Source organism: Dipodomys spectabilis, unplaced genomic scaffold, assembly GCF_019054845.1.
Source record: "Dipodomys spectabilis isolate Male_0828 unplaced genomic scaffold, ASM1905484v1 ptg000045l, whole genome shotgun sequence".
NCBI lineage: Eukaryota > Metazoa > Chordata > Mammalia > Rodentia > Heteromyidae > Dipodomys > Dipodomys spectabilis.
Window position 1 is genome coordinate 5,896,636 of NW_024870722.1, and position 11,953 is coordinate 5,908,588.

An 11,953-nucleotide genomic window follows, 5' to 3' on the forward strand; every position below is an offset into this window, starting at 1 on the left:
GAGGAGCTTCCCTGTCACTAACCCTCATGGCCAGGGCCAACAAGGATCCTGATGTTTAAGTCAGATTATGCTTCAGTGATTTAAAAAAAAAAAACACTGGTCGTTAAAGCAGGCAAACTGCTAAAAGCAATCTATCTGCTTTCACATTCCCACTGAATCACCTCTCAGAATCCTGCCATAAAAATGTTCTTACATTCAGCATCCTACTCAGAATCATTTCTAGCTGGCTCTGATATATGCTTATTGATAGCTGACTAATTACTAAGGATGGTAGACCATACAAGACTTTCCCTTTCCAATTTAAAATTGAAGATGACCTATTGCACACCTCAGATGCTTTCACACATTCCAGCTTCAAGAAGGGTATATAGCTGGGCACTGGTGGCTCACACCTGTAATCCTAGCTACACTAGAGACTGAAATCTGAGCATCACGGTTTAAAGCCAGCCCAGACAGTAAAGTTCATGGGACTCTTATCCCCAATAAAACACCAAAAAGCCACAAATGAAGTTGTGGCTTAAGTGGCAGAGCACGGCTAGCATTAAGCATGAAAGCTCAGGGACAGTGTCCTGGCCCTGAGTTCAACTCCTGGGACTCAACAACAACAACAACAACAAACAATATACAGGATATACATAGCCTAGAGCCCAGGTTCCCCATCCCAATCTGCAGCTTACTGTCTCTAGACAGCTTTGAGGAGGGGCTAGAATGTCAAGTGCATCAGGACCCAGGCCATCCTAACCCTTAATTCCTCCTCCCCCAGTGCTGTACCTTCTACTCTGCATCCAACTCTCTCATCATGTTTACTGCTTCCCGGGCTAGATCACAGAGTGGCAGCAGCCAACAAGAGCTTAGCTGAGAGCAAGAGACAAATGGGAGACCAGAAGACTCCACTCCACTCCAGGACAAAGCCATGGGGCCTGATGTGGATAAGATGCTTCACACACAGAGGGGAAAAAGAAAAGCATAACATACACTTCATGTTCATTCATGTAAGAGGACCAAGTGCTCAGCACACAGGCTGTGCACTGAGGGTCTCCTTAGGTCTTTCTCATGGCCTTAGAGCAGCAACCCCACCACCCCCAATACATACATAACACCACCACTATTCTCTACAGACACACTCCCTCCTTAACATCTCAAGAACATCTTATGTCAAGAACAGTTACTTCTTGCAGGCATTCAAATACTGTTCTTTCCTTTTTTTGTGTGCAGGTCCTGAGGGCTTAAACTCTCAGCCTGAGCTTTTGTGCTCAAGACTAGCATTCTACCACTTGAGCCACAGCTTCACTTCTGGCTGTTTTGAGTGGTTAATTGGAGCTAAAAGTCTTAGGGACTTAGCTGCCCAGAGTTGGCTTCAAACCATGATCCTCAGACCTCAGCCTCCTGAGTAGCTAGGCTTACAGGCATGAGCCACTGGAGCCTGGCTTTAAAAACAGTTGTTGATATAAATTATTTACCTTCACGAAGGGCTGCCAAATACCTGTCATGAAGAATTTCTCCCTCAACAAAACTGACTGCACCAATGTGGCAAAGCAGTGTTCCTGGAGTCTGGTCAGCTGAGAACATGATGGGACCACAGGATGTCTTTAAAATGCACATGGTCTTAAACATTCACAATTAGGTCAAAGCTGATCAGAAAATTCTAAGACTTAAAAAGGATATTTGGGACTTCCTTCTAATTGTTCTCTTGAGGTGCTAAATAGAAACTTCCTTTCCTTAACATGGACTAAGAAACACTATTAGAAACAAAGGCAAGTCCACTAAGCCTCAGTGTCTCCTAAATGTAAAAATAATAAAGTTGTCAACAATCAGTGTGTCTGTATCTGTGTACTAGCTGCTTTCTAACCTCACAACGCCCCCAGAATCTGTCATTTTATTATTTCCTTTTTTTTTTCAGACCAGAAAACCAAGGCAGAGGGAGTTAAAGGATTTTCCCCAAAGTTTCCAGCAAGAAAGTGGTGGAGTCAAATTCAAACAAGCAGCTTGACTTTAAATTCCACACGCTGGGCCACCATATCTGATAGTGTTTCATGAAGCCAGTTACTTATACTCAAACGATGGCTACAAAAATATTGCAAAAGGAAAATATAACATTTCTTTTCATCCAGGGTAAAATTGTGTGGCTGAGAAACAGAACGAACCTCTGTAAAATCTGACAATCTGAAATACTCCAAAATTCCCAAGCCTTTTCAATGTTGACATAACAGCACAAGTGGAAGATTGCACCGCTGAATCTGCGATGAGTCAGGTGCACTACAAATACGGTATGTAGTGGTTTTCAGGCTGGATATGAGATGTATATGAACCATGAATGAATTTAGTGTTTAGAATTAGGTTCACGCCCCCCCCCACCAAAGCCATTTCACTATGGATATGCAAATGTTCCCAAATCTGAAAAACTCAGAAATCTGAAGCACTTCTGGTCCCAAGTTTTTTGGACAAGCGACACTCAGTCTGCCCATGGTAATTTACAATGAGTTTTTAAGTTAAATCTTATTTAAGCTAATTCTCTAGATGGTTAGAAAGGCTATTTCAATATACTAAAAACTACAAAAAGAAAGTTGCACCTACCTACTTAGAAAATTCAGTATATACACAAATAAGGATAGATAAGGAGGATTTTTTTTTTCCCAGTTAATTTTTCTTTTTTTTAATGCTACTCAGACTAGCCTCCAACTAATAAGCTCAATCTGTCTTCTTCTGCCACTTGAGTAGGTGGGGGCTACAGGTATCTGCTACCACCCCCAGCTGGTCAATTTTTCTTTTTTCTTTTTTTTTTTTTTTTTTGTCGGTCGTGGGGCTTGAACTCTGGGCCTGGGCGCTGTCCCTCAGCTCTTCAGCTCAAGGCGAGCGCTCTACCACTTGAGCTACAGCGCCACTTCCAGTTTTCTGGTGGTTTATTGGAGATAGGAGTCTCACGGTCTTTCCTGCCTGGGCTGGCTTTGAACCATGATCCTCAGATCTCAGCCTCCTGAGTAGCTACGATTACAGGCGTGAGCCACCAGCGCCCGGCCAGCTGGTCAATTTTTAAGGAAAAATAAACCCTTTAATAATTTATACTATCCACTGGTCTAGTAGACCAACAGAGCCTAAGAAGCCCCAAATTCTGATCATTTTCTGAGCATGATGGTGCACACCTGTAATCTCAGCACTCTTAGCAGCTGAAGCAAGATCTTGAAAGTTGAAAGCAAGCATGTGCTGCATAGTAAGACTTTACTTCAAAAAGAAGGAAAAAGAAGGAGGGAAAGAGGGAGGGAGGAAGGGAAGAAAAGGAGAGAGAGAGTGCTGTAATATTTGATTTAGTAGTTGATCTACATCACAGACATCATAGACCTCCAACAAGCCCAAAGTCACCTGTGTTAATGTTTCCATCCATTCCCAGGAGAAGAGAAAATTAATAAGTTTTAAATAAAATTAAATTTGCTCACTATTTAAATTCCAAGCTTGCATCTTTCCTCCTATTCTGGTGTTAAACTCATCTTTATTTGATTTATATGAGGCATAAAGCTATAGGGGTGTTTTTGTTTTAATGTTCTCACCAGACACATTTAAAAGAAGTTAGAATCTCTGTTTACTGACACTTTCATTTCTACTGTTTTCCTTAAAAGTTCAAAAGTCTAGGCAATCAATGAGCAACGATAGAATGAAGTCACTCTTAGAAAAAACTAATAGTAAGTAATAACCTGGCCAGAGAATGTAAAGAAAGTCCCTTAGGATTACAGTAGACCAGCAATTTTGGTAAACCTACTGCCACTGCATAATGCATTATAAAAGTGTAGACTAAACTGTCATCTTGGAGGAAAAGAATATGTTCTATTAGCCAGTAATATCTCAAAGGCTTCAAAAACCCTAAGGTGGTATTACCATGCTAATGTTACCTATTTATACAGTAACTCTAGGTTAAAAAAAAAAAAAGTAGATGTTTAAAACTGAATGGGGCTGCTCAAATTTAACACCATTATCTTGATAAACCTTCCTTTCCACCTCACTCCCTCTCCTTCCTCAAAGCATTACTCTAAAAACAAGTAACCTTAAGGATCTCTCTCAACTAACAGTATGACTATGCAACCATTCAATCATTCCCTTACAATTTGTACACTGAATCTCACACTTCCATTAGCTATGAAAACACAAGGAGATAAGGATAGAGAATAAAAATGGAAAACAAAACCAAAAATTCTATTCCATTTTTAAGACTTGCAACTTAAAACGTTCCCAGCACGACTACAAGTTCAGCCACAAATCTTTACACATTCTCTGTTTGAGATAGTAAGATAGGTGGCTATGAAAAGCATCCATTGTGAGGACTTGTTTGAGTAAGTCCCCCAACAGAATATAACTAGATTCAAAGCTTGCTAATCTTTTCAACAAATTGCATGTGGCTCTATTATTTGTGGTTCTCCCAAAACTTGAGATAAATGTGCTCAGTATCTTCAACAGAATGTTAATCTAGGCAGTTTACTATATGCCCTTCCTGATTTTCTCCTGGGGCTCCCAGATGGAGGTATATGGACCTTATCAGTCACTCAGGGTGGACAGACAGTCTAGGGAGTGTCTCCTCAAAGGGCCAACAGTCAAGCTTCCCTTTCCTCAAAGGCTCCCTTCCTGTTCCTTCTTCAAAAAAAAAAAAAAACAAAAGCAAAGCCGGATCTTCTTCCCCTAAGGGAAGGGCACACCAAAGCTTTCTTCTGGCTACTTCAGTCAGCAGCAAAGCTCATCAGACCTACAGATCAGATTCTAAAAAGCTAAAGAACCAATCACTGCTTTCAGAAGTAAAGAGAGAAACTACAGCAGAAATGCACACATGCACACAAAGGAGAGTTCATCCCATGATGAAAGACAGAAAATATAAGTGGAGTGTATCAAGGTTGTAACAAAACCTACAGAAACAAAAGCTGTCCAAAGAAGCATTATGCAAACAGCTCTGGGACCAATCATTCTCCATCCCCATAAAGTACACACATTGCTGCATAAAACAGCTGTATGTCTACAAGAACCACTTAAATATCATTGGTCTCCCCTACACACAAAATAAACCACAACTGTACAAAATGAAAACTAATTCAAAGGTCCAAATCACATGATTTTTGTAATGTCCTGTAGACACATACAAGAGCTGTCATACTAGGCATGCTACGTCTTCTGTAGGAAACTGGTCCCTCAGACAGCTAGCTGATAACCACCACTGGTATCTGCTACTGGAAGCTGTCTTTATTTCAACAACACTTTGAATGTTCTCATAAGCCACTTCAGGCAAGCCCATTCCCCCACAAATGGCCACCTGCCCCGCCCCCCCACCCAACACCTAGTTTTCTTAACACTCGCTAGCAAGGAGCGAATTAAAATGTGAACCCCCTACTTACTCCATTTGACTCAACTCTGTATCTAAGTAGAGTAGCAAAGTTAGGATAGATCTGAGGACTAAAACTTGGAGGGGGGGGGGGAAGCTTTACAAATCTCTAGTTCAGACAGAGACAAAATGAAATATAAAGGCTAACTCAAAGATAGAGACCATGTCAGTGGTGGGACCAGGTGGCACCCAGAATTCTCCATGTATTACACAATGCTCTCTCCCAGAGGTAGATCCAAACCCTGGCCTAGTGGAGACCAGGGGGCTCTGCTGGGATCATCAGGCTTGTAAGGCCTGAAGTGGGGAACTGGGACCCACAGGCTGAGGTTACCCTTCTTAGTCAGTAATGATCCTCAAAGCATGAGTCTGGCCCACAGCTGCCAGCATCAGCATCACCTGGGAGTCAGTTATAAATGCAAATGCAAATTCCTGGGGTTGGAGGTGTGGCTCCGGTGACAGAGTGCCAACCAATGAGAGAAAGCACCAGATATCAAGTTTAGGTCCCAGTCTCCCACCAAAAAAGAAAAAAGCAACTAATGCAAATTCCCAAACCTCACCCCATACTGAATCAGCTCCTTTAGGGGTTCTTAAGCACACTCAATTTTACAAGTTAAACAGAAAAGTCTTCTGAAAGAAGCTAGTCTTCTTAATGCCCTACAAAATCTTCCTCCCTCCCCATATTCCCTTGAAACAAAATAGATGAAGAGATTGAAATTTTTTAATTAACTAAATATTAGCCAGACATTAGTGGCTCGGGCTTGCAATCCTAGCTATTCAGAAGGCTGAGATCTGGCAGATCTTTGTTGGAGGCCAATGTGAGCAAAAAAAGTCCTTGAGACCCTGTCTCTTAAAGCAGAAAAGTCCTCAAGATTCTGTCTCCAAAATAACCAAAAGGCCAGGCTGGCAGCCTGTTCTCAGATGTTAAGCTATAGGAACAGAAGACATAAGGGGCTATCTGCATCTGTCTCCCACTTTGAGATATTGAAAAACCATGACAGAAACTCATTACAAAGATAGAAAGACAATTAGAAGGTATGTCTGGCAAAGAGTGGGCCTGGATCCCAACTCCAAGTTTTAGAGTAAACAACACCAATCTTACTACCCAGAACCACTAAGAGTTGTTCAAGGGCCAGTAATCTTGAGAAGATAGAGGAGCTCAGCCTCAACGCTCCATCTTGGGTGGAGGATGATGGGGCACAAAGAGCTTTTATAGGAAAGGAAAAGAGGATCAGAGCAGAGAGACCACCCAGTGCAATTTGCAAACTTTGTGTTAGTTAATGCATAGACCTCCACACTAAGGAGGGCGTTTACAAAGCTCATCACATACACTGGATCCTATTAAAAAAAAAAAAAAAAAAAAAGATTTAGCAGCTATCGTTTTAACTACTGGGCCAAGGATTCTCTTTAGAATTTAGAATGCTGCTGGGTACGAGTGGCTCATGCCTATAATCCTAGCTTCTCTGAAGGCTGGGATCTGAAGAACTTGGTTGGAAGCCAGTCTGGGCAAAGAGGTGAATGAGACTCTTTTTTCCAGTCAACCAGCAAAAAGCCAGAAATGGAAGTGTGGCTCAAGTGATAAGAGCTCTAGCCTTGAACAAGCTGAGCAAGAGCACAAGGCCCTTCCTAAGTTCAAGCCCCTGTACTGACATTAAAAAAAAAAAATTAGAATGCTGAGAAGAGATCATACAGGGAGGAAGAGAGGCTAAGGGAAGTTACTCTTTCCAAGATAATATTCAATACTATCTTTTTACTTAGCTAGGTTAGAGGCACTTTACTTCATATGGCTATTTACACAACATAATGACAAAAATTCCTGTAGAATGCAAGCTTCATTATTCTCTTTTCCTATAAAGCTTCATTTCCCAAGTTGTAAAGATCAGATCCATAAACCAATGAGATCTCCATATATATGGACACTTTAACTACCACTATTATCCATAGTGGATATATAAAAGGAAAGAGGCTTCACACACCAATGAAAGATATTTGTTAAAATACATTATATAAAGCAAGAGAGTATTGTTTGAGTATTTGAATACATATACACACCAGAAAAATTCATGAGAAATATATTACTTTGGTTATCGTTTTGGGGAAAGATAAGAGGCAAGGAAGATTAGGGGTGAGTAGAAGACATTTTCACTGTGGATTTCACCCATTTGGACAAACCAGGAAATTAGCATTTGATCCCTACACCCACATCTCCCAGCAAAGTGCCTGGTTCCACATCCTGCTCCACCCCCATGGACATGGGCTCATACACATGTAATCACCCAGAAGCCATTTGTAGCAGGTCTTTTCTCATTTTCACTGGCAACAGATTTTCACCTCATCTTAGGTAAGTGAACCTCCACTTAGCACCCACAAGACCAGCACAAATGCCATCTGTCACCCTATGTGCCAGGACCCAAGGTGGCTTCCACAGCCCTGCCTCAGTCTCCTAACACAAGTCAGAAGAAAGGAGTATAAGGTACCAACTTGCCTTCAGCAAGGTGACACAGCCTCAAGGGTAGAGGGAATTTCCAGGTAACATAAGACACGTAAGGACAACATACATACACCTATATAATTACCATGTTGTACTTTTCCTTCTTATAACTCTCCAAAGAGAGAGCCTTGGGCACAGTCACTGGATCTATCATTATTTTTGGTCCCCCTAGGCCCAGCCTGGCACTCAAACATAAATGTATCCTGGATAAAAGAGTGCAGTGTGGTTTGGTGGGTTGTTATTTTTTTCAAGAAATGAATTTGCATATGTCTTAATGTTTGGGAATGGTGAATGGGAATGGTGAACTCTTAACCTGGGCCTGTGCACTGTATTACAGTCCTCTAATTCCAACCCTGATACAAACATCTTTACCCTCAGAAGTCCACTGAGATTTTAGTCCTCACTAGTGTAGTCTTGACTTTGACCCCATAAAAGGGGAAACGTTGGAAAGCTAAGCCTGTCTCTTTCTTTTCTTGAAAGTCAATATACTCTTAATTGTTTTTACCGGTAAGACGGAAACTTGTGCCTTGTAACTTTGAACTTCTACTCAGGATTAATGCATTGATATTTCTTGCAATGTTCAGGAAAATACAATTCTCAGTTTGAGACACAAGTCTGACAATATTTACTGAAAAACTTCTTACATTTCAAACCCTGAACTTATAGATATTTTTAAAAAGTAATACTCTCAGTGTTCTGCTCATTCACTCTTGTTCCGTACTGAGCTCTATCCAAAAACAAATGATAGAAATGAGTTGCAATGCCCAGAACAAAATGGTTTAAGACTGTAATCCAAGCTTCTTCAGAGGCAGAGAGCAGAGAATCACAGCTCAAAACCAGCTCTGGCAAAAAGTTCTTAAGATTCCATCTCAATCAATAACAGGATGCAGTAGCACATGATACAAGGAATTACAATTAGGTGAATCATAGCCAGGTATTAAATGAAACCCTATCTCAAAAGTAACCATGGTTAGAAAGGAAAAAAAAAAAAAGGTTCTGGAGGTTTGGTTCAAGTGCTACTACACCTGCCCAGTAAGCATGAGACCCTGAGTTCAATCCCCAGAACCAGTTAAAAAAATGAGGGTGGGGGAGGTATTGCATATAACATGAATCACTGGTTGCAATTAATCAACCCAGAGCCCAAGGGAGGAATTGTTTCTATTTTTAAATGCACTGTTACTTTAAAGGAAAGCTCCCTGAAGAAATATAAGACTAAGCTGCATAACGGAAATCAAAATGCATTTGATGTCTTCATTCTTGCAAAGACTCATCTTAATCTACAGGTACAAGTAGCACTGTTAGGTTGGGTTGGCTCTCTTAAATTAAGTTTGTCTAGAAATGGACTGACCAAGACACAAGCAGAATTCCATTGAAAGAGCCAATTACCAAAGAATTGCAATTGTCATGACAGAAGAAAATATCCTCATGCCATTGCTATTCTTTTAGATCCAGAAAACGGTCTACTGCAATAAGAAGCCAATGGATAATAAATGCTAGAATCACCCTTCAAATCTACTTAAATGACTCTGATTAGAAACTAATGTGGTGGCACTAAAAACTACCCCACTGGTTATTTGACATGTGTAATCAGTTATAAACACTATGCAAACTCTCCAAAATTAAACCTGTTTCTCTACACAAATGCCAAGACATCATTTCATTAAATAGTAACTAACTGTACCATCCTTATGTACCCAAGATGGGTTGGGGGACATAGCTCAGTTGTAGAGTACTTGCCTAAGTAACATGCCCAAGGCCCTGGGTTCGATCCCCAGCAACACATACATACATATGGAAACAGTACATAAACATACATGCACACGTGCGCACAAGCGTATGTGCGCTGCGCTTGTGCGCACACACACGAAACAAAAAGAATGTTTTAGACTATCAAGCAGCAAGGGAAACAGAAGCAGTACACACCAAGTTAAAAACATTCTACATGCTTCCCAGACTGCCTTGAACAATCTAACCCAATAAATTTTCTTCTGAAACAATGTAACAATATTCGGTTTTGAAAGAAAAAAAAGCTAGGGTGGTATAGGTAGGGACCTTGTTTAAACTGTAAAGACTGTAGTATACTTAATGAGTTTAGTTCCTAGCACTATGAAATGCATTATCTGCACTGCTAAATATAACTGAAAATATAGTAAAAGAACATTGCAAATGCATCTAAAAATACTGTCCAAACATACACTAATTAACTATAAAATATTTAACACATTTTAAAAATAACAGCCATTTATGTCACCCCAAGAATCTGCAGAATGTTTGCAAACTATATAAGAATTGCTAGGCTCAACACAAAAAGCAAAGAATCACCAATCTAAGCACTTATATTTTCCCCCCAAATTTAGCAAAACAGTGCCTGAACACATGATCACAAAAGGAAGCCCGCTGCCTCTTTTAAGCAACAAAGTAACAAATCTAATTTCGGAGTAAGTCTTTAGTGAAAAATCTCTAAAGTGCAGAATTCATTACTTTGTAGCTCACCAACCAACAGGTGACTTTTAGACACAAACTCCCACTTATTTCCAAGAGGAATTAACCTTGGAGACGTTCAGGTTTTTCTTTTTTTCTATTGTCACAAGTTACTACATTGCCATATCGAATGAATTCCAACCGATTTCTTCTCAGAGGCTTACCAGAAAAAAAAAAAAAGCCAAATATTCAAATTATTTCAGAGGCCTTCTCCCATACAGTTGTATGAAACAGAGCAGAATTAATAAGGATCCCACAGTTACCACTTTTCAAATGCAAATATGTTGCCATCTAGTAAATGCATCATCTCCCTTTTAAAACATCCCCCAAGTGTCTATACAGTTGGGGGAGGGGGGATTAGGCATTCACACATAACATTCGCGCATTATCTCAACTCCGCACCATTATCATCAACAACACACAACAAAACAAAAAAGAATTTAAATGGTCCAGCCTGGGCCTGCATTTACAAGGCTGCTGTGCTTGACACCCACCTATTCCTCCATCTTACACAAAACGTCCCTCAACAATTCACTCAGAGGAAGCAAAATGAGAAAGAAATAGGGGCGCTGGGTTCCACGAATAAGGCCTTGAGTTGGTCATTTGCCGGCCTGAGCCTTTCTACAGGGTTCCAACTGTCCCCCCTCACATGCTAGATACCTGGCAGCCCCCTGGGGGGGATTGGGGCGGGAGGGTGGCTGCACTGCTGATTGGTGCTGATTCTGACCAGGGTGTCCAGCCCTGCCTGACCCACAGAGCTGTAAATGGGAGGAGACAAGAAAGTGGCGGGGGGGGGGGGGGGGGGGGAGGGAAGAAAGAGCAGAGGGAAAAGAGAAACTTGGACTTGGAATCACTTCCTACAGGAGCGTGGGACAAACTTGAGGCCACCCCCTCCTAACAATAGCTAGGAGCACTCCCGTTTTCCCCGGTCCCAACTTGCAGGATCTCCCGAGAAGGCTCTTCCTCTGCCCGCCCTCGGCGACCCCGCTTTACCTTTCTCCCTGCTTGGTGTTAGAAGGAGGAGGGTGCAGGACCGTCTGATTCCCTTCCATCTCCACCACGCACTTGGTGTTCAGTTCCAGTTCTGAAAGCACAGAGGCGGAGGAGGGTCGTGGTGGCGAAGTCCGAGCATCCGCGCGCGCGCGGGGCTGCGTACCCGGGGAGGGCGGCCCGAGCTCCGGAGACTCGCTGCCGGCGGCTCCCGGGGCTCCCCAAGCCTCCGCACCTCCCCAACACCCCCCCCCCCAACCCGGCCGCGCTCCCGCCACCCTGGCAGTTTCCAAAGTTACCCCCGTCCTGTGCCCGAGCAGAAATAAAAGAGAAACGAAGAGAAAGCTCCTCACCTCGTCGGTTCATGGGCCGGACCCGGACAGCAACTTTTACCTTGGTATCCGACATGTTGGCGGCGCTGGCCGGGCTGCGCCCCCGCTCGGATCCCGGGCGGCCCCTCAAGCGCGGCGCCGCCGCCGCCGCCGCTGCTGCTGCTGCAGCCGCCGCGCGCCCCCCGAGCGCGGCCGCCGCCGCTCCGCCGTGAGCTCCGAGACGCAGCGCCAAGGCGCGCCGGCCATCCCCGGGGAGCGCGACGCGGGGATCGGCCGCGGCCCGGGGAGGGGCGGGCGGGCGAGGCGCGC

At 42.8% G+C, this 11,953-nt stretch overlaps 1 protein-coding gene across 1 annotated transcript in view; it reads right to left on the reverse strand.

The window, feature by feature from the left end:
• Positions 1-11,742, reverse strand: part of Kif13a (kinesin family member 13A) — a 160,056-nt gene extending 148,314 nt beyond the window's left edge. The window contains 2 exon segments of the mRNA XM_042678512.1: positions 11,316-11,406; positions 11,666-11,742. Coding sequence (XP_042534446.1) covers positions 11,316-11,406; positions 11,666-11,720 — 146 coding nt within the window. The 5' untranslated portion in view covers positions 11,721-11,742.
• Between the last annotated feature and the right edge of the window lie 211 nt (positions 11,743-11,953).